Below are 23112 nucleotides of genomic sequence, written 5' to 3' on the forward strand. Positions count from 1 at the left end.
AATCACTCCTGGGGGCTCTGGTCACCATCTGGTATATTGGGGATTGAACATAGGTCAGCCATATATAAGGCAAGTACCCCCTACCTACTGTACTATTGCTCCAGCCCCTTAATATTTAGAAAAAATAAGAAATGTAAGAACTACTAAGCATTTTATTAACACAAAAAAATTTCCTTAGGGTTGAAGCAATGGTACAGCAATAGGGCGTTTGCCTTGCAAGCGGCTGACCCATGACGGACCATGGTTCAATCCCTGGCATCCGATATGGTCCCCCAAGCCAGGAGCAATTTCTGAGCGCATAGGCAGGAATAATCCCTGAGCGTCACTGGGTATGGCCCAAAAATCAAAAAAATGAAAAAGAAAAAGACGTTTCTCGAGGCCGGAGTGGTGGCGCAGGGGTAGGGCATTTGCCGTGCATGCAGCTGACCTAGGACAGACTGTGGTTTGATCCTCCAGCATGGTCCCCTGAGCCAGAAGCGGTTTCTGAGTGCATAGCCAGAAGTAACCCCTGAGTGTCACAGATTGTGCCTCCCCCCCCCCCAAAAAAAAAGCCTCATAACTTATTAGACAGACTCATTCACTATGGTAGATGACTATTAGGTATACTAAACAACATAAATCACTGAGATTACTTTTACTTTTTGGCAAATATACATTGTTCTTATCCCTAAAGAATTCCACATACACAGTTTATTGTAATACTTACTGGTGCTACTATTTTTCCTGTCTGTCCAACTTGCATATCATTGGGAACAAAGCCAGCATCAACTGCAGCCCGAGAAGCACCAACTAAAGGGGAGAAAATGTTAGATTTAAAAGTCTTATTTTCAGCTCATTGGAATATTTACTGATAACTAAAAAAAAAAAAAAAAAGCACACACAACTATAATACAGTTAGAAATTCATTTTATCAAGGTCTTTTCTAACAACTAAGTATGAATTCATTTTATTACTAAGTTTTTATTCTTCTTTATGCTTACTATTTATACTCAACGATTTAAGACTTTAAATTTGTATTCCCTTCTTGGTTTATGAGAAAGACATGCAGACATTCATAAAACCTCCAGAACATTGTATGCCATGTGGTACCTTCACAATTTTAAGGTTGTAATAAAAACTGCCTCTATTATAGCATTACCAGATAAAGCAAAAAGTCAAATATAACATGAGATAAAAAGTTTAGTCATATTTTCTATTTAAGATTTGTTTTTTAATTTAACACTGAGCAGGAGTCAATAAGGATCCTGACACTGGAGTGCAATCATCTCTCCTGCAGGAGTTAAGAATGAGCTTCAGGGGCCGGGAAGGTGGCGCTAGAGGTAAGGTGTCTACCTTGCAAGCCCTAGCATAGGACGGACCCGCGGTTCGATTCCCCGGCGTCCCATATGGTCCCCCCAAGCCAGGGGTGATTTCTGAGCGCATAGCCAGGAGTAACCCCTGAGTGTCAAACGGGTGTGGCCAAAAAAAAAAAAAAAAAAAAAATTGAGCCTCATGGGCCCAGAGAGATAGCACAGCAGTGTTTGCCTTGCAAGCAACCGATCCAGGACATAAGGTGGTTGGTTCGAATCCCGGCCTCCCATATGGTCCCCCGTGCCTGCCAGGAGCTATTTCTGAGCAGACAGCCAGGAGTAACCCCTGAGCATCGCCGGGTGTGGCCCAAAAAAAAAAAAAAAAAAAAAAAGCTCTATATTATTAGTCATCTATCTGGGAAATGTGAATCAAAACAGCAATGAAATATCTCACTTCACTGAGACTGGCACACATCACAAAGAACAAGAACAACCAATGCTGATGTGGATGTGGGGAGAAAGGGATTCTTATTCATTACTGGTGGAAATGCAGTCTGGACCAGTCTTTCTGGGAAACATACGGATATTCCTCAAAAAGCTGGAAATTGAGCTTCCATGCAATACCACTCGTAAGGATATACCCTAGGAACACAAAAACACAATACAAAAACAAAAACAAACAAACAAAAAAAACTCTGCACTCCTATGTCCATAACTCCTATAAGTTAAGACATAAAATTAAGGATCTAGAAGAAGTACTCGTCAAAGATTATCTAGGTGACCCTAAATTCATATGCATCCTTATAAGGAGGACACAGAGGAAAAGTCAACACAGATTTCAAGAGCATAAGTGATTATGAAGACAAAAGCAGAGACTAGAGTAATGCAGCCATAAATCCAGAAATGATGACTACAAAGGAATCTAATAAAGTTTGGTTCCACTGAAACAGAAATGTAACTTCATTGAGGGCAGAGATTTTTGCTAATTTTTGTCATTGTTGTACACCAGATTAAAAAATAATCTGTCCAATAAAAGTAAGATTAAACCACACTAAATCTCACCATAGAGTCCAGATCAAATCTTTATTCAAACTGAACTATTATTCTTTCTATATGTACATGCATATTAAAAATATTAGTGTACAAAACATCTAGAAGTTAGAAGCAAAACTCTTAAAAGAGGAAAAAACAAAATTGATATTTATGTTTCAATATATTTACATAGCAATTATGTAATTTTAAAATAAAATACTCTAAATTTTCTTATTTTAAAAAACATGCATTCATTAATGCAATTAACAAATTCTTTATGTCCTACAAATGGTTAAATACAATGAAAGAAATAAGATTAAATGCATTCTATGTGTATGAGAGATTTATATCAGACCTGCAATAAAGAGAAAAAACAAGGGCATTTCAGAATCTGTAGCAGGTACTTATGCTGACACTTAATATTTTAAAAAAAAAAGTCATTAATATTTGACAATTTTTGTCTCGGTGTCACTTAAATGCTAAAATGGAAGGAAGCTGTCCTCTATTCACATATATTACATTTACTTGGAGGCCAAAATGAAAAATGATTTCAGAGAGCAAAATTATTTCAGAAAACAAGTTTCAGCCTACATAGGAATGAAATAATCTTAAAGGAAAAGTACTTACAATGAAAAGGAAAATAATTTTACCTGCAGCATGTAGTTGGTCTGCCAGGTCATATAACAGCTTAAAGTTCTCTCCACTCTTCAACCCCCGACCTCATTAAGTGGAGAAAAAATAAAGTAAGCAGCCATAATTCTATTAAAACGTCATTACTTTATATATAAGTGAACCTTACTTTTAAACTTTCAGAACTGCCACATTAAATACAGCACCCACTCACTTCTAGGACACCTATGAACTCCCTGACAAAGCATCCAACAATACTATTGCTAATTAGGTAACTAAGTGTAGAATTAGTCTTTTTTGGGCGGGTTGGGGACGTCTCCTGGTGATGCTCAGGGTTACTCCTAGCTTTGCATCAGAAATTGCTCCTGGCAGGCTCAGGAGACCATATGGGTGCCGGGGATCAGACCAGAGTCGGTACCAGGTCAGATTCGTGCAAGGCAAATGCTCTACCGCTGAGCTATCACTCTGATGTCTAGCGTAAGTCTTTAACAATAGTCTTCTTCATTAGAATAAAGCTCTAACTACAAGACCCATATCTACGCAGGTCACTGTTCAAACCACAGTATTTAAAACAAGTTTCATTGAATGCAGCTGACCTGGGATGGATCTGGGTTCAATCCCTGGCATTCCATCCCAAACCTGGCAGGACCGATTTCTGAGCGCAGAGCCAGGAGTAACTCCTGACTGCCGCTGCCAGGTGTGCCCCAAAAACCAACTCAACAAAAATGTTTCATTAAATGAGTGAAATTATTTATATGAAAGTCATTCCACAAGTCTTAACATCCCTTAAGAGCAAGCAGTTAGGGCCGAGTGATAGTATAACAGGTAGGGCACTTACCTTATACATAGCAAACCCATTCCGACCCCTGTATCCCATGATAGCCATGATATTAAAGTTGCTGAAACTTCCAGAGGTCTCCACAGAGACCCAGACAACCCTCCAATTATTTTTCTGACATAGTAGCCAACAATACTCTTCAGAATAACATAGAAGTCCTTCAACATAGTAAAAGCAGCAAAACTGAGATTTGCACCATTTTCCCTCTGGTGCCAGTGATTCCGATTTGCAAAAGTAAGCTAAATTTTATATTAAGTCCATAATTTTATTTTCCTACTTGGTAAAATTAGAATAGTTCTACTATTTTACCTACTTCTAATGTTTGAAAAATATTCATGGCTTCTCTAAAAGAATCATTCTTTTTATTTATTTATTTATTTATTTTGGTTTTTGGGTCACACCTGGCGCTCTGGGGTTACTCCTGGCTCTAAAGAATTTTTAAGTTTTGCCCTTTAAAATAAATTATAATGTTTTACTTACCACCAGACACCACCACTTTGGCACCTGTAAGCTCTGGGCGATCACTTTTTGTTAATTTCTGATCAAGCCATTCTGATATCCCAGCAGGAGAAGTACTTGATGCTGCATATATTGAGGTGGAGATATATATATCATATTTTATTATTGATCCATAAATATATATTTATATTCTATGTATTTGACTACTATGTATATGTATATGACTGTATAATGTAAAATACTGTATAATTACATGTACAATGACTGCAAGTTCTAGTTGCTTGATGATTATTTTGAGAAAAAATTTAAAAGTTAATTCCATAAAATTTAAGTTTGGCAGTTCTATGTTCCTAATTTCATTCTCTAATTTTAGAAAGACAAAAAAGGACTACTTTCCAGTCTTCATGCTATAAATTATATGATTTTTAAGAAGACACTAAAATCTGTTTACCTATAAAATTCTTTTTTTGTTTTTTGTTTTGTTTTCGCTTTTGGATCACACTCAGCAGCGCTCAGGGGTTACTCCTGGCTCTACGCTCAGAAATTACTCCTGGCTCGAGGGATCACATGGGATGCCGAGATTCAAACCACCATCCTTCTGCATGCAAAGCAAATGCCCTACCACCATGCTATCTCTCTGGCTCCTAAAATTCTTTTTGTTCAAATAAGGTATTATATATTCTAAGATACTATATATGTTAAATATAACACCCTCTAAGCATAGTTTAATTATTATGCTTCTCTATAGCACTGTATCTCCAAAGATAACAGGAAACAATAATAGCAAAACCCTTAAGAGTACTCAGGGTTTTAGAGTAGTACTAAGAGTAGCACCAAGCTCTTTTTATTTTTTAAGCCAGTCAAATTGAGCAGTGGGGGGGGGTTATATACCAACTTTTGTGATACTAACGTTAATAAGTTCTGATTAACTACTGCCATTGAACCAGCCAGCACCAAGCTCTTGCCTTGCAGTGATAGGCCAAAAATTTGGTACCTAATGTACCCGACATGGACCAAACATAGTGCTGGAGGTTCTGTTACTTGGAATCTCCAGTGTCATAATGAAGGAAGCAATGTCTGGTCCACAGTCAGATGAGTTTGAAGACTCACCTGTAAACCCCAGAGGTCCACTGGGATGGACCACCAGCAAACCCAGCAGGAGAATAAAAATTAGGAGAGAAGGGAGATAGATACAACCAACTCAGACTCACTCTCTGGAATGACATGGCATCTTGGGTAACCATGGGGCACCTCAGCATAGCAAGGCCCAAGTAGCACCACATCCTTGAGCCCTATCACAGAGCCATTGTCCTGCTTAGCCAAGGATAGCTGAGTGTGGCCCCTGGGCTTGCTGAGCATTTACTAGGAGATTCCTACCCCCAAAGGGATGAAAAAATTAAGTTAAAAATTTCAGGGATAGCATGGAGGTAAGGTGTTTGCCTTGCATGCAGAAGGATGGTAGTTTGAATCCCAGCATCCCATATGGTCCCCTGAGCCTGCCAGGAGCAATTTCTGAGCATAGGGCCAGGAGTAACCCCTGAGTGCTTCCGGGTGTGAGCCAAAAAACAAAATACAACAACAAAAATTTAATTCAATATGAATCTAATAGGATCAATCTTAATGAACTCTCTCCCATTGCCACCAAAGCAACTATTCTAGTACCAAAAATGACAGAAAGACAAGCTTAAGGGTATAATTTATTTAGCTTGAGATCTCAAATACCATACTATAAAATTTAAAGAGGCCACTCTTATCTTAATTATAACTATGTACTAAAAGGCAAGAAATAAACAAACTCCAAAATGAACACTCACCCTTTTCTGAACTGGCACTACCTCCACTTGTTGCTGCAGCTTCAAAAGATGTTCCTCGAACAGAAAACACTTTCACCTTTTCATCACACTTCACTGTACAGACAGCATTTCCTGAAATACCATTTTTAAAAAGCAATTATCAAAGGCAAGAAGAGAAGCACTCTTTTAAGGTTCAGAATTTACTTCAAAGCCAGAGAAATAACTGTTTTTTAGGAATAGGAAAAAGGATCAAAACACAAAAGAAACCTATTATAGATCCTTGTATAACTCTGTCTTTAAAATAGGACAGGTACTGACTTGCCTATAAGCAAGAAAGGGGACTAAGTGTTTAGACTAGCAAAGTATGTTCTTCCTACATATATAAACAAGAGCTCCTCCCATTCTCGTCCCCAATAAAACACCCCACCATCACTACCCATCAGAAAACCCAACAATATCAACTGGAACAAATAAGTATGAAGCGACTGTGTATGCTGAAAGAAGAAATTAAGTAAAAACATGATCAGGAATAAAGAACACAAAATGTGATGGTGCCAAGATTTTAAAAGGATTTGAGACATTTCTTATGGATTAGCAATCACATTTAGAGTTAGCTAAACTATCTTCAAATACTTCCCTTCACATAATACTAACGATGAAAGGTCTGATTTGAAAATTGATCATTTCCACTGAAACATACAACTTTAATCAGAGAGAACAAAGAGTTCAGTGCCTTACCAAAGACCCACTGAGAGCAGTTTGCTTTAGCAAAAGATCAATCAACTAAAAGAGATACTGAAATGCATTTCTTAATGCAGATGGAATAGGAGAAACAAAGAAGATTAGGAGTACTATTTTTAAAAACTAAAAAGTTTTGCTTTTCCAGGTGCCTTTTAGGAAATGTATTGAATAATGAATCTAATTTTTATTGATGACTGGAAATTTTTTACTCAATAAAATGATGTAGCAACTGGAAAAAAACTATATTCTGAATCTATTACAAAATCATGTCACAGTCTACCAGCAATTTCAAACTAAGATTCTTTTCCCCAGAAATCTTTAAGATGGTCCACTGAAAGCAACTGAAAAACTTAAAAAAAAATTTTTTTTTAATCTTCAAGATTAATTTACTAATTTAACAGGTTATTTTGGGTGAGAGTACTAACCTGCATAGATAGTTCTCACAAAAGTGTCAGGTGACTTGATCTCAATGATGTCAGAAATTGGGGCAACATCGAGTTTGGCTGCTAGTCGGGGCAAAAGATTCTAAAAGCAAAGTACAGTCTGTGTTACAAATACACAGGCTATGAGCAATAACATTCTACCAAAATTTTAATGCAAATATTTTGTACTTCTCATGCCTCTTCAGACAAACACAACTTTAAGCACATTTGGGAAGTGCTTGAAATTTAAGTGAGTCTACAATTACAGTAACCACATGAATCTTATGAGTTTTACAGTAATATACTAGTTAAACTCAAGATGCTAAATCATGAAATATAATATTTACTTTAGTTAACATCAAAACTGGAGAGATGTAGATCAATGAACATAATTTCTTTAAATAATATAGAATTAACTTTTTTTTTTTTGGCTTTGAGTCACACTCGGCGGCGCTCAGGGGTTCCTCCTGGCTCTATGCTCAGAAATCGCTCCTGGCAGGCTCATATGGGACCATTGGGATGTCGGAATTCGAACCACTGTCATGCATGCAAGGCAAACACCTTACCTCCATGCTATCTCTCTGGCCCCATAAGTAACTTCTTTTTTTTTTCTTTTTCTTTTTCTTTTTTTTTGTGGTTTTTGGGTCACAACCGGCAGTGCTCAGGGGTTACTCCTGGCTCTATGCTCAGAAATTGCTCCTGGCAGGCACGGGGGACCATATGGGATGCTGGGATTCGAACCGATGACCTCCTGCATGAGAGGCAAACGCCTTACCTCCATGATATCTCTCCGGCCCCATTAATAACTTCTTTAACAGTTTTCTGAACTTTAACTGTTCAGGAAATACTGAAAACAGTTTTCTGAACATAAGTTCTCAATTACTGAAATAAATTTTGTAGAACTTACATGAAAGAAAATATTTCAAAGCAAATATTTTTACCCTTTTTGTTTTGTTTTGTTTTGTTTTTTGGGTCACACTCGGCAGTACTCAGGGCTTACTCCTGGTTCTGTGCTCAGAAATCGCTCCTAGCAGGCTCGGGAAACCACATGGGATGCCAGGAATCGAACCACTGTCAGTCCTGGGTCAGCCGCCTGCAAGGCAAATGCCCTTCCGCTGTGCTAGCTCTCAGGCCCCTATTTTTACCTTTTCAAAAACTGACACTACATGGGGAAAAAAAAACCTAAAGATACATCAACACGATGTATCGTTTTATTAATTATATTTACTATTTATAATTCCTTAATATAATAGAAATTAATTAAAATAACTAAAATTAACTAAATATTAACTAAAAAAGGCAAAAAAAGGTTCTATAGACAGTACAGTCTACATAAAAAAAAAAGAATAAAAATGGGGTCCAGAGAGATAATACAGACAGCAGTGCACTTTCCTTGCATACCACTGACCTGGGTTTGACTCTGGCACCTTATATGGGCCCTGAGCACTGCTAGGAATGGTCCCTAGTACAGAATCGAGAGTGACCTGAGCACAAAACCAAATCCAAAAGAAAACCAACCTTTCCCTTGTATGTGCAGATAAGATATCTAGACCAGACATGTGATAGAAAATTGTCTTCATTAGCAGGGATCACAGGGAAAGACATAGAATCCCCAGATCACCTCATTTCTCAATGAGAGAATCACGCTGTGACTAAGGGCTCTAAAATTTGTGACCTGAGGGCTCTAAACAGAGGGGTGTATACTCATGAGGACTAAATTCAAAAGTTGTTCCACAGGATGACATCACCTCAGTGTAATTACAAAAGCCAAGTATTGCTTTTGTTACATAAAGGGCAAAGCTAAATTCTATACTGCTTTCTACAGTTTATGCCAAGGCATCATTGGTTCCATCAGTGGAGGTCTCACTATGCCAGTATTCTAGGTCCCTCTCCTGATTCTATCCCAAAATTCTCTCAGTTCTTTAAGAATTTTTCCAGGATTGATGTCTAATTATTCTTTTATTTTGCATTCTCCCACATGCATGTGCAATTTAATTATTTAACTGCAATTAGGATATTTCCTTCTATATTCATTTAAATATACATATTAAATGACCTTAGTTAAATGTACAGCACCAGTGTTTCCTGCCTTCTACTTCAGGTGTCCTACCCCATTTCTAATAAATAGTTCTATGTAAGTGGGCGCTAACAAATGCTGACAGCCTACGTCCATTTCCCTCTTAAATTTCCAAGATTTCCTAATTTTCGATTTGTTATTACCCATTTTACAGTAATCTTTCAACTACAATAGGTTACTGAAAAGTTTCAGTTTATAAAACCACAATTAGAAAAGCTGAAGAGCTTAGAAGATAAAGGTTCTGTGCAAATAAAAGTGCATTAAACACGGCCCGGAGAGATAGCACAGCGGCGTTTGCCTTGCAAGCAGCCGATCCAGGACCAAAGGTGGTTGGTTCGAATCCCGGTGTTCCATAGGGTCCCCCGTGCCTGCCAGGAGCTATTTCTGAGCAGACAGCCAGGAGTGACCCCTGAGCACTACCAGGTGTGGCCCAATAACAAACAAACAAAAAAAAAGTGCATTAAACAGTCCTCACTTGATAAAAGAAGACATTTATTTATAAACCAAAGTAAATACGTTGGTATGTAAAGCCTGATTGCTAAGTAACCTAGTTGCCTAGATTATATTCTTTTACTTCCAAGTAGTCCTGAAATATTATCCTTACTGAGCAGATTCCTATACAAATTTTACCATGCAAAGTCTGCCTTTGAAAAATTGCTTGAAACTTAATATCCTCTAATTCCACTATCCCTTGATTTATTTTAGCATATCTTAAAATATATAAACCACTTAAAGTGTCTATGTTTTTCTGATCTTGCATCTAAGTGTCCTAAGAGGGGAAACGTTAAGTAAATATGTCTCTACACTGACCCACAGGAAGCCACGCTTTCAGAAAGAAGAAATACCCAAAAATGGCAGAAACGTAAGTGTTCTTTATTTAGAAAAGTAGTTCTCTAACCCACTCTGGAGCTTCCCATGCCTTTTAAGAGAGGCAAGTCAGATGCTTTGTTATGGACTTGTTATGATTTCTTATGGTTTGTTACTGTTAAGAGCTGAGATTTTGGGTTTTGTGAATCGAGTGGTTTAAAGAGTTCTTGTCCTGCTTGCCTCTTAGCTTTATGTGTTGTGAGAACTAAAAATCTGTCTTCTCTTTCTGTTTGTTTCTAAGCAACAATAACTGGCAGTTCTCAGGGTTTACTCCTGGCTCTGTGCTCAGGGATTATTTCTGGTGTGTGTTAAGAAGCATATGGGGTACTGGGGATTGAACACGGGTGGACATTGTGCAAGATAAGAGCCCTACCCGCTGTGTTCTCTCCATGAATTCTGTCTTCTGTGTTCTAAGTAGAAAAATCCAAAGCAGCAAATACCGGTAGTTGTTCTAAGCTGCAAAAGATCTAAGGCTTAACACAAACTGTTAATATGCTGATTTTTTTTCTTTTATTCTGTATTATGGTTTGTGAACTTTTTTTTTTTTTTTTTTTTGGCCATTCTTGGCAGTGCTCAGTGCTAATCCAGCAGTGCTCAGGGCGTACTCCTGGCTCTATGCTCAGGAATCACGCCTGACAGCACTGTGGGACCATACAGGGTATCAGATATTGAATCCTCACCAGCTACATACAGACAAATGCTCTACCTGCAGCTATACTACCGCTCCGGCCTTGCTGAATGAACTTTTGGATCTTTTGGACAAGCAAGAAATTGTTGATCTGTTGGATCATAATTCAGTTAGAAGATTTCTAAATCAGTACTGGACATCTGAAAAAAATTGGCATTTTCAATTAAACTTCTTATTGGGAAACTATTAAATGGATTGTAAAGATAAGTAGATAAGAGGCCAGAAACAGAGGCTATAAGATGCCTGACTTCTAAGCAGCTAGCTCCAGTTTGATCTCCAGCACCACACTGGTCCTTTATCACAGCCAGGAGTGACCCTGATCACAGAGACAGGAAAGGCCCCTGAACACCACCAGATGTGCCTTCTCCAACCACACTAAAATAACTAAAACTATCACAGTAATTAAAATGACTCTTTAAGACTTGAGATTGTATTTTTTTTTTTTTGGTTTTGGGCCACACCCGTTTGATGCTCAGGGGTTCCTCCTGGCTAAGCGCTCAGAAATCGCCCCTGGCTTGGGGGAACCATATGGGGGATCGAACCGTGGGTCTTTCTTGGCTAGCGCTTGCAAGGCAGACGCCTTACCTCTAGCACCACCTCACCGGCCCCTATAGCATGTACTTTTTAAATACAGAATTCAAATCCTCAGACCTGGCTTTCGAAGGCTCCAGCTTTATTTCCCTCTATATTCTAAGTACTAAACCTTACCTCTAGCGCCACCTTCCCGGCCCCAGAGATTGTTATTTTAAGAACCAAAAATACCTCTTTAGGTTTCAGTGGCCTCCAAGAGACTCTCTTAAGCACATTTTTGTCTGTAGTTGTATCACAATCATATGATTATATTACAGATTTCTTAACCTGTCGGTTGTCTTCAAGACCACAAAGCCCTTTTATCAAATACCCATGTATTTCTGGCCTTTCTAAGCATTCACCAGTCACCCAAATAAGCTACTTCTTAAGTTACCACAACATTACCACACACATATGTAAACACAGAGTTGAGTATTATTTACAAAGAAGTAAAATTTTAAAAAAAAAATACAGCCTCAAATTTTCACCATTAAAAAGTTGCCTTTCGTTTCCTTTAATGTATAAATTATATAAATTAATAATAATTAATAAAAATAATGTATAAATATTGTACAATGTTTTCTCCCTACATAATTGTATCCGCCACACTTACTGCATTAAAAGTACTTTTACTTATTTGTTTTGGACAGTAATAATATAAGTAAATATACAGTTACTGTTTTATATATGTATGCTGTAAATGTGCTACTCTTCAGAATGACCAATAAACAACTGACAAGGGCATTAAAAAATTGTTTTAGGTAGGAATATAATAAAATATGCTTTAAAGAAGAGAACTATTGCTAAAAAAAATTTAAGTCTAGAAACAAATCAGCTATCTATTTTGTTGTTGTTGTTTTTGGATCACACCCGGCAGCGCTCAGGGGTTACTCCTGGCTTTGCACTCAGAACTCGCTCCAGGCAGGCACAGAGGACCACATCAGTATCAGAACCACCATCCATCCAGGCTCAGCTTCGTGCAAGGCAAGCGACCTACTGTTGTGCTATTTCTCTAGCCCAGATCTGCTATCTAAGCAAAAACGATTGTACAGTTCTGCCCCCAGAAATCTAACCCTTCCTAGGAGTGACATCAAGTTCCATGTTCTCAATCTTCTCACCTTTCCAAAGGCAGATGCTCCAGCACAGATGTGTGTGTAATTGAACTGCTTCTGAGTTGCCAAGATCAGTGGTGTCAGCTCCTCTGAGAATTAAAGACATTAAGTAAGCACGATTCATAATATTTTCACACTCATGTAGTCAAGCATAAATTTAGTCATTACATTTATCATAGTAAAACATCACCTGGAAGGAGGCCTTTGTATGCATCATGCTGGGCTACCAGAACTTTCGCTACACCTGCTACTTTGCAGAGATCTTGTGCCACCTATGAATAAAGAAGTTTGAAATTCATCAGTGATATATCACTCATATGTGATATTTAGGATAACTACAAAAAAGTATAACGATTTGAAAGGGGATTGTGAAGAACACTCTAAGCCCCAGAGTAAGAAGAAAGAAACTGAGTAGAGGAGGAGAAAGACAAATATGAAAGGACAGAGGAGAGGGGCCAAGGGTCTCAGGTGCATTCGTGGTGCTAAGAAAGGACAGAACTAAATATCCACGCCAGAATTAACAAAATAAAACCATGAGACCCAAACTAACAACCAAAATTTAAAATGGACCTGTTCTGCTGGCAGGCTGGGCCATGGGGTAGCATGAGAACACTGGTGGAAGGAGGTTGACAATGGTGGTGGGATTGGTCTTGAAACATATTGTATATCTAAAACCCATCTATGAATAACTGTAAATCACAATGGCTTAACTAAAAAGTTAAAAAATTATCAATGATGCTAACAGAGAAACTATAAATACCAAAAGAACATAAAGTATTAATAACTATGAATAATTTTTATGACAGTGAAGACCACACGTTAGTGCTCAGGATTCCTGGCTTCGCTCAGGGAACATACCTGCTAGGCTTCAGGAGGCGCATTTTGGGAAATCAAGCTGAACCAGAGTTGACGGCAAGGCAGGTAAATTTTTTTTTTTTTTTTTGGTTTTTGGGCCACACCCGGTGACGCTCAGGGGTTACTCCTGGCTATGCGCTCAGAAGTCGCTCCTGGCTTGGGGGACCATATGGGACGCCGTGGGATCGAACCGCGGTCCGTCCAAGGCTAGCGCAGGCAAGGCAGGCACCTTACCTCTTGCGCCACCGCCCGACCCCGCAGGTAAATATTTTAACCTTTGTATTATCTCTCTGGCTCCTAAAAGTCATTCTTATTATAAAATGGAATACTTATAAAAAGAAATTATTAGAGGATAAAGCAAATCTTTTTTTTGTTTGTTTTTGTTTGTTTGTTTTTTTGTTTGTTTGTTTGTTTGTTTTTGAGTCCCACCAGTAATGCTTAGGGCTTACTCCTGATTCTGCACTCAAGAAATTATTCCTTGCGGTTCTTGGGAGATCAAATGGGACACCAAGGATCAAATCCTGGTCGACTGCATCCAAGATTATCACCCTCCTCACTGCTCTACACTAAGCAAATCTTATGCTAACTGATCTCACTGACTGAGTTTACTACTAAGGATTTTCAACAAAAATTCCTACTTTGAAAAATAAAATTATTAATTGATAAACCAAAATTTAGATTCAGTTATAAACAGTACCTTACTTTTTTGTTCAATCTAAATTTCAGGTGTAGATAAAACTAAATCCAGTTAGATTGTGCTTCTGACCTTTTGCTCAAAGTTTTTTTTTGTTTGTTTGTTTGTTTGTTTTTAATTTTGGGGTCATACCCAGAGTCACTCAGGGTAATCCTGTCTCTGCACTCAGAAATCGCTCCTGGCAGGCTCAGGGGACCATATGGAATGCCGGGATTCGAATCACTGTCTGTCCTGGATTGGCTGCGTGCAAAACAAATGCGCTATCACTGTGCTATCTCTCCAGCACCGTTGTTCAAAGTTTTATAAGTGATGAAAATAAATTAATGATTAAGTTCTTCATCCATCTCTTAAAATAACTTATAATCAATACAGCTTGGAATACATCAGGATACATAGTACAGTTCAGTGTACTAAAAGACTTTACAAACCATTGTACTGTATTTGGAAATACAGTTTCTGAGGTATTACAGAACCTGGGCAATAAAACTTAACAATAAATCTAGGCAGCACAGCCTATTGTAAACCACTGAGTTTAAATATATGTACTATCCATGTACATATATTTTTGTTTTGTTTGTTTGTTTTTGGGTCACACCCGGCAGTGCTCACAGATTACTCCTGGCTCTAGACTCAGAAATCGCCCCTGGCAGGCAGAGGGGACCATATGGGATACTGGGATTTGAACCACCGTTCTTCCACATGCAAGGCAAATGCCTTACCTCCATGCTATTTCTCTGGCCCCACGTACATATATTTCTATATAATAAAGCAAAATGTTTTTATTTTAGCTCCTCGGATTTCCTGTTTGGAATTAGGATTGGGGAAGCTTTAGGACAATTTAGATTTCCCATATGCAGAAGACAATTAATATTCCCCCCCCCCATTTAAAATCTCAAGAATTATAGCATGACTGGTTTTCACTTTAGCAGAAACACAGCCATCTTATTATTACCGTTTTGTCAGTACTGTTCACTATCATGCTGATTCACTGAAGATGGTACATAAAAGGACATGCCTCCTGTCTCCTTGATTGGACAGCAAGGATAAAATAGCATACATTGAAGAGATAACACAGCATTAAGTAATCAGGACCAAATGATCCGAATGTGCTACCAAAGTTTTTTTTTTTTCAGTGGCAAAAACTTCGGATACAACACAAAAAAGCCACTTACAGTTTAGCATAAGGAGCTGCAATCAAATCATGGAGGGCCAGAGAGAGAGCAGCAGTAGGGTGTTTGTCTTGCAGGCAGCTGACCCAGGACCTATGGCGTTTCGACTCCCAGCTTCCCATATAGTCCTCCAAGCTTATCAGGGGCAATTTCTGAGCAGAGCCAGGAGGAACCCCTGAGTGTTGCCAGTGTGACCCCAAAAAATAAATAAATGAATAAATAAAATTTTAAAAAGTTAAAAAAAACAAAAACATCAAATCATGAGGCCAGAGAGATAGCACAGTGGTAGGGTGTTTGCCTTGCATGTGGCCAACCTGGGACAGACTCAGGTTCAATTCCCAGCAAACCATATGCTCCCCCAAGCCTGGCAGGAATAATTTCTGAGCACAGAGCCAGGAGTAACCCCTGTGCACCACTAGGTGTGGCCCCAAAACAAAAACAAAATAAAAATCAAATCATGAGGTCCAGGGATAATTGGGTGATAGAGCTCTGTAAACTTGAGGCTGCCAAGTTGCTCCCCAGTACCACTCTACATGCCAAACGCCATCTCAGCAACACAGTCATTTATGGTCCTGGGTGCCACAACCAAGTGGGCAAACAAATGTGTACAGAACACACCTTAAAGCCCTCCTCCATTTATCGATGCAGTAGCAACAACAACGAACAGAAAGGGGGGTTGTAATGAGGGCTACTGAGAGAGTTCAAAGGGATACAACACTTCCATAAAATGCAGAAGGCTCAAGTTCGATCCCCAGCATCTCATACTCCACCACCACCAAGCGCCACACCAGGAGTGGCCACTGAGCACCACCTCTTTTCTTTTTTTTTCTTGGTTTTTGGGCCCCACCCATTTGACGCTGAGGGGTTACTCCTGGCTATGCACTCAAATGCAAGGCAGACACCTTACCTCTAGCGCTACCTCTCCGGCCCCATGCCAGGAGCAATTTCTGAGCACAAAGCCAGTTGTGTGCAAGGCAAACACCCTGCCACTGTGCTATAGCTCTGGCTCCTGGATTATGTAAAATCAAAGAAAAATAAAATCAGGGGGCCAGCGAGTTGGCGCTAGAGGTAAGGTGTCTGCTTTGCAAGCACTAGCCAAGGAAGGACCGTGGTTCGATAACCGGGCGTCCCATATGGTCCCCCCAAGCCAGGGGCGATTTCTGAGTGCTTAGCCAGGAGTAGCCCCTGAGCATCAAACGGGTGTGGCCCGAAAACAAACAAACAAACAAATAAATAAATAAAAATAAAATCAGAGCTTGTGTATCTGAAGCAAAGAAAGCAAAACAGATACCTTAGCCATGACATCAAACTATGGCTAATATCAACAGTATGAATATAAGTGGCATAAAATCAATAATGTAAGACTCAACAGCTGTTACCAGAATTGAGGTGAAGATTTCATGTAATCTAAGAATTTATGGTAGAGAGGTAGTAGAAGGGGCTGTGGGGGTAAAGATAAAGGAGCCCAGTCACTCAGGGGAGTGGGCATACATAAAGCAATAATAAAAGTTCTATATCAAAACAAAAATAATTCAGGGGCTGGAACAATAGTGCAGTAGGGATGCACTTGTCTTGCACATGACTAACCCAGAGTTGAACCTCAATATCCTTATACAGTTCCCTGAGCCCACCAGAAATAATCACTGAGAAAGGATAAAGCCCTGTGCACCCCCAAAACAAAAACAAAGATCATTAGAGAAAAGAAAAGAACTTCATATAATTTAACTCTAAACTTCACAGACATCATTCTTTTTTATTTATTTATTCATTTATTTATTTTGGTTTTTGGGTCACCCGGCAGTGCTCAGGGGTTACTCCTGGCTCTATGCTCAGAAGTCACCCTTGGCAGGCACGGGGGACCCTATGGGAAGCCGGGATTCGAACGACCATGCTTCTGCATCGAAGGCAAACTTCCCACTGTGCTATCTCTCCGGCCCCAGATATCATTGTTTTAAAGTACATATTTCAGAGGCTGAAAAGATACTACAGGCATGAAGGTGCTGGCCCTGCATGCAGGTTTGATCCCTGGCACCACATGGTCTATTCAGCGCCACCGGGACAGCCCTAGAGGTCTCCAGTGGGTTTGTCCGAGCACCACCACATTCTCGGGCCATCCCAATGCACTGCCGGTCCAGCTGGTCAAGAATCACACGTGGCCTCTGCATATCCTACACACAGCTTGTGAAACTCAAAATGTAATACTAATTTGTTTAATTTTTTGTTTGTTTTGGGGCCAAACCCGGTGGTGCTCAGGGGTTATTCCTGGCTCTGTGCTCAGAAATCACTCCTGGCAGGCTCAGGGAACCATATGGGAATTGAACCCAGGTCAATCCTGGGTTGGCTACATGCAAGACAAATGCCCTACCGGTGTGCTATCTCTCCAGCCCAACTTTTTTGTTTGTTTGTTTGTTTGTTTGTTTTGTTTTGGGGCCACATCTGGCAGTGCTCAGGGGTTACTCCTGGCTCTGTGCTCAGAAATCACTCCTGGCAGGCTCAGGGGACCATATGGGATGCCAGGAATCGAATGACTGTCCTTCCTGGGTATGCAAGGTAAACAATCTACTGCTGCGTTATCTCTCCGGTCCCAATTTTTTTTAATGTTTTTAAGATACTGATTTCATACAAAGAAATTAGACCAAAGTGATTATCATCATCCTGAATCTACCTCTGTCAAAGCTATGCACCCATCATTTGATTTTTTTGAAAACTGTAAGTAAAATACTGTGAATATATAAAATGCACTGTATGTAAGCAAACTTTTCTCCAGAGTTCTTCCTCTGAAATACAAGTACCCAATTATAGCCACAGAAATTCCCAACTGTGTGAGAAGGACCTGGAAGCTCAAACTAGATAAACCTGCTTGAAGGAAGCCAGATTTCGACACCACAGCTGGTAGCACAGAATACCTTCTAGGAGGTTAATTTACAAAGCTGTCAATATCTCACTGCAATAACAAAACCAAGATCATCTTGTTTTGTTTAGTTCACCATCTCGCTAGACTCAGGGATTACTCCTGGCAAGGCGTGGAGAACCACGTGCAGTGTTAATCAAACCTAAGTCAGCCACATATAAGGCCATACTCTCTCTCCACCACCAACATTATCTCTTCATACCAGCAATACAGAGTTTGGAAAGCCCAGGACCTACATTTTAATTCTTACACTAATTTAAAATTAGTATCTCTGATATTCTATTCAGCGTTAACCACTTTTGTGCTCGCTTCGGCAGCACATATACTAAAATTGGAACGATACGGAGAATATTAGCAAGGCCCCTTCGCAGTTAACCACTTTCAAGAATTAAAAGCAATTAGTGAGTATATTCATCAATACTAAAAAGGATCAGCAATTAACCTCTAAGGAGATTCAAATATTATCATTCTACTTGGTACCTGATGGCATATAATAGTGCCAGTGAAACTAAATCAAGTAATCTACCTCATTTCCAAAGATAAAATGCTTACTAAGCAAACCTTTTAGTTCCTTTTTCATGTGGAGTAACAACTGTACCACCACTATGTAATGAGGATTAGGGCCCAGTTTGGGTTACAGTCCTTTGCATAATTCTCATGTCACCATCTTCCTTGTCTCTTGATAGAGATTATATTTGCTGTGTTTGACCTTAAATATTTCTCACCTTGTCACATTTGGTTCCAGCTACTAAGCAAGACACGTCGCCTCCAAGACGCTTGGCTGCAGTGATGGTATTTAAGGTAATGGGTGCTAAGGCATCATTTGCATGCTCAGCTATTACCAAGGTACTCTGAAATCGTAGCAATGAGGCCTAAACAGGAAAAACAAAATGAAAGAGATTACACAAATACATCATTTTATTCTTTTTATTAAGCACATGTATGTTAAAGAGCATTGCACAGAATACTCAATCCAATAAATGCACTTATAAAATGCTTTCACATTATCAAAATCTGGACATTTTGTATTATTACTCTATTATTAACATTCTTACAAACAAAAATTTTAAATTAGGAGCCAAAGTATTAGTACAGCAGGTATGGTATTTTTCCCTTGCACGTGGCAAAGCTAAATCCAATCCCCAGCACCTTACAGGGACCCCCAAGACTGCTAAGAATCATGCCTGGGCATAAAGCAAGAAATAAATAAACCCAGAGCACCATCACGTGTTACCCCAAGAAAAATTTAAATTAAATATTACTGTTACATTAAAAAAAAGTCTTAGAGCCTGGAGAGATGGCATGGAGGTAGGGCATTTGCCTCTCATGCAGAAGGATGGTGGTTCGAATCCTGGCATCCCATATGGTCCCCCGAGCCTGCTAGGAGCGATTTCTGAGCATAGAGCCAGGAGGAACCCCTGAGCACTGCTGGGTGTGACCCAAAAACAAAAACAAAAAAAAAATTCTCAACAGGGGCCAGAGCGGTGGGGCAAGGGGTAAGGCGTCTGCCTTGCCCATGCTAGTCTAGGACGGACTGCGCTTTGATTCCCTGGCATCCCATAGCCAGGAGCTATTTCTGAGCACCTAGCCAGGAATAACCCCTGAGCATCACCGGGTGTGACCCAAAAACCAAAAATATGATTCTCAACTTCCAATAATCTACATTCAATTAAAAAAAAACATATTTTGAGACTAGATTAATAGCACAGCAGACAGGGCATTTGGCTTATGCACAGCAGACCCGGCTGCAAACCCCGTCATCAGATATGGTCCCTGAGCTCAGCCAGGAGGAACCCCTGAGTGCCACTGGGTGTGGCCCAAAAACCAAACCAAACAAACAAAAATTCATATACAAATTTAAAAGACTTTGACCAAACATAACAAATTTCAAACTAGGAATTAAATGACAACCAATTATATTCAGTTGCAGAATTCTGCTTAAAAGTTCAATATATGGGGCCGGGCGGTGGCGCTGGAGGTAAGGTGCCTGCCTTGCCTGCTCTAGCCTAGGACGGACCGCGGTTCGATCCCCCGGTGTCCCATATGGTCCCCCAAGCCAGGAGCAACTTCTGAGTGCATAGCCAGGAGTAACCCCTGAGCGTCACCGGGTGTGGCCCAAAAACCAAAAAAAAAAAAAAAAAAAGTTCAATATATTAGAAATACTGGGTTGAAAACGCATTATTAAAACATTTCTAAAAAAAAAACATTTCTAGAGCCGGAGAGATAGTTCGGGGACTGAGTTGCTTACCTTGCATCCATCCCACTGACCCTAGTTAAAACCCCAGAACCATGTTCTGTCCCCACAACACTGCTAGGAGTCTAGAGCCAGGAATAGCCCCTTAGCACTGCCAGATATGGCCAACCAAGTTTGATCCCCAGCATCCCATATGGTACCGAGTCTACCAGGAGTGATTTTAGAGCATAGTGTCAGGTATAATCCCTGGGCGGGTGTGGCCCCAAAACTAAAAAACAAATTACAGAAAGATGGTAAGCAGATAGGGTGCTTGCCCTGTAAGTGCTGCCCTGACCCTGTTTGATCCCCACAATCCCATATGGTCCTCCACGCACCACCAGAAGTAATTCCTGAATATAGAACCAGGAGTAAGCCCTGAGCTGGCAGGTGTGGCCCCAAACCAAATGATGATAAAAGGAGTATCAGGCTGAAGCAATAGTACAGAGTATAGGACGCTTGCCATACATGGAGCCAACCTAGGTCCAGTCACTGGCATCCCACAAGTCCCTCAAGCATCGCCAGGAGTCATTCCTGAGTGCAGAGCCAGGAGTAAGACCTGAGTATCATGAGGTGTAGCTAAAAAAATATTTTTTATTGTGCAACGTTGTATAGTGACTTACTGTGGTTTCAAATGTTCAAAAATGCTTCTTAATTTTAAACAGTTTATAGAACTAACTGATATTCACGCATATCTACAGTGAACGATCAAGAAACCAACAGCCAATGTCATCAGAAATGACTAACTTTAGAAGTATGAAGTATTATTCCTATGTTCAAAGATCTTAAGGGAAAAATAAGACTTGTTCACCTGCAGCTACACCACTGAGTCATGCCAGACCCCTATAACATTAACAGGTTTTGTGTGCGTGAAGGTGCAAATGCAAGGCCTCACACAGCCAGGCCAGTACGCTAACACTAAGCAACATTCCTCGCCCAAGAATGCAAATCATGAAGTTCAGAATCAAGAAGAAAAAAAGAATAGGGGTTCCTGTCATGTGAAAAGATGACCACCTCACACCAGAAACTGGCATTCATCAAAAATAACCACCACCACCACCAGTGCTGGCATGGATTCTGGGGAAAGTAGACCCTCTTTTGCTGCTGGTGGCAATGTTGACTGGTCCAGCCTTTTTGAAAGATAATAAGTACATTCCTCAAAAAACTAAGAATTGGGGCCGGAGAGACAGGAAGCAGCCGACCCAGGACCTAAGGTGATTGGTTCAAATCCGGGCGTCCCATATGGTCCCCGTGCCTGCCAGGAGCTATTTCTTTTTTTTTTTTTTTTTTTGGTTTTTTTTTGGGCCACACCCGGTGACGCTCAGGGGTTACTCCTGGCTATGCGCTCAGAAGTCGCTCCTGGCTTGGGGGACCATATGGGACGCCGGGGGATCGAACTGCGGTCCGTCCTAGGCTAGCGCAGGCAAGGCAGGCACCTTACCTCCAGCGCCACCGCCCGGCCCCCCAGGAGCTATTTCTAAGCAGATAGCCAGGAGTAACCCCTGAGCACCGCTGGGTGTGGCCCCAAAAACCAAAGAAAAAAAAAAAAAACAAACAAACACTAAGAATTAAACTTCCTTAAGACTCAACAATTTCACTCCTGGAAATATATTCCAAAGGCCTAAAAACACAATGCAGAAAAGGCTTCTGCACTCTTATGTTCATTGCAGCACTATTCACAATACCCAGAATCTGGAAACAACCCAGGTGCCCAAGAATAGATGAGTGGATAAAGCTGTGGTATCTATCCATAATGGAATACTACTCAACTGTCAGAAAAAATGAAGTCATGCAATTTGCCTGGATGAATCTGGAGAGTATCATGCTGAGTGAAATGTGTCAGAGGAAAGGAAAAACGTAAAATGATCTCTCATGTGTGAGATATAAAGAAACATAGTAGAGGAATATCCAAAGCCAAAAGGCAAGAGAAAAGAAGAGTCAAAGAACTGGTCCTTAGTAAGAAGTTTGTAACTAGGGGAAGGAGAGGGGGAAAGTTATGATTGAGGGAAATGGTCACTGTGACCAAGGACTAGATGCTGAAAGGAGGTAACGTGACATGCATGATACCCTATCAGTAACAGTACAGTAAAACAGAATGCCTATAAAGCGGTAGGAGAAAGAAAAAGAAAGTAATGTCTTGGGGGTTGGGATAGGAAAATGGGACAATGGCGGAGGGAAGTGGACATAGGTGAAGGGATTGGTGTTTTGGAATATTATATGCTGCAACTCAATCATGAATATCTTTGTAATTTATGGTGATTACATTTAAAAAATAATTTAAAGATGAACACAGAAAAGGAAGCAGTGGTCAAAAAGACCCAACTTCATATAAAGGAGTAAACTTCATATAAAGTTGGTATAAAGGAGTGGTAGAGCTAAATACCCAAATCACAGAGTAAAATCACACACTTTAAAGAAGAGATCAAGTTTAGATCTTGAACAACCAAAATTTAAAATGTTCTGGTCAAGGTGACAGACTGGGGATGGGATCTAGGGGTGGAAGGGACTGAGGAACCCTGTAGAGCAAGGGTCTCAAACTCAATTTACCTGGGGGCCGCAGGAGGCAAAGTCGGGGTGATCCTTGAGTGCAAAGTCAGTAGTAAGCCTTGAACATTGGGGGTGTGTGACCCAAACAACTAAAACAGAACCAAACAAAAAAAGATTCCTCTAGGGCAGGGCCACAAAATGTTGTACGGAGGGCCGCAAATGGCCTGCGGGCCGTGAGTTTGAGATCC

General features: G+C 40.1%; 1 protein-coding gene and 1 non-coding gene across 2 annotated transcripts in view; one reads left to right on the forward strand and one right to left on the reverse strand.

Moving 5' to 3' along the window:
* The window catches only part of ETFA (electron transfer flavoprotein subunit alpha), a 74429-nt gene that overhangs the window by 40805 nt on the left and 10512 nt on the right, over window positions 1-23112 (reverse strand). The window contains exons 2-9 of the mRNA XM_049778238.1: window positions 18873-19019; window positions 12709-12790; window positions 12525-12607; window positions 7208-7307; window positions 6063-6173; window positions 4270-4371; window positions 2972-3040; window positions 707-789 (exon numbers count right to left, since the gene is read on the reverse strand). Coding sequence (XP_049634195.1) covers window positions 707-789; window positions 2972-3040; window positions 4270-4371; window positions 6063-6173; window positions 7208-7307; window positions 12525-12607; window positions 12709-12790; window positions 18873-19019 — 777 coding nt within the window. The remainder of the gene's footprint in view (window positions 1-706; window positions 790-2971; window positions 3041-4269; window positions 4372-6062; window positions 6174-7207; window positions 7308-12524; window positions 12608-12708; window positions 12791-18872; window positions 19020-23112) is intronic.
* Window positions 18449-18550, forward strand: LOC126029688 (U6 spliceosomal RNA). The gene has a single exon (XR_007503037.1). It is a non-coding gene; the product is annotated as a U6 spliceosomal RNA (small nuclear RNA).

Source organism: Suncus etruscus, chromosome 1 (assembly GCF_024139225.1).
Source record: "Suncus etruscus isolate mSunEtr1 chromosome 1, mSunEtr1.pri.cur, whole genome shotgun sequence".
Lineage (NCBI taxonomy): Eukaryota > Metazoa > Chordata > Mammalia > Eulipotyphla > Soricidae > Suncus > Suncus etruscus.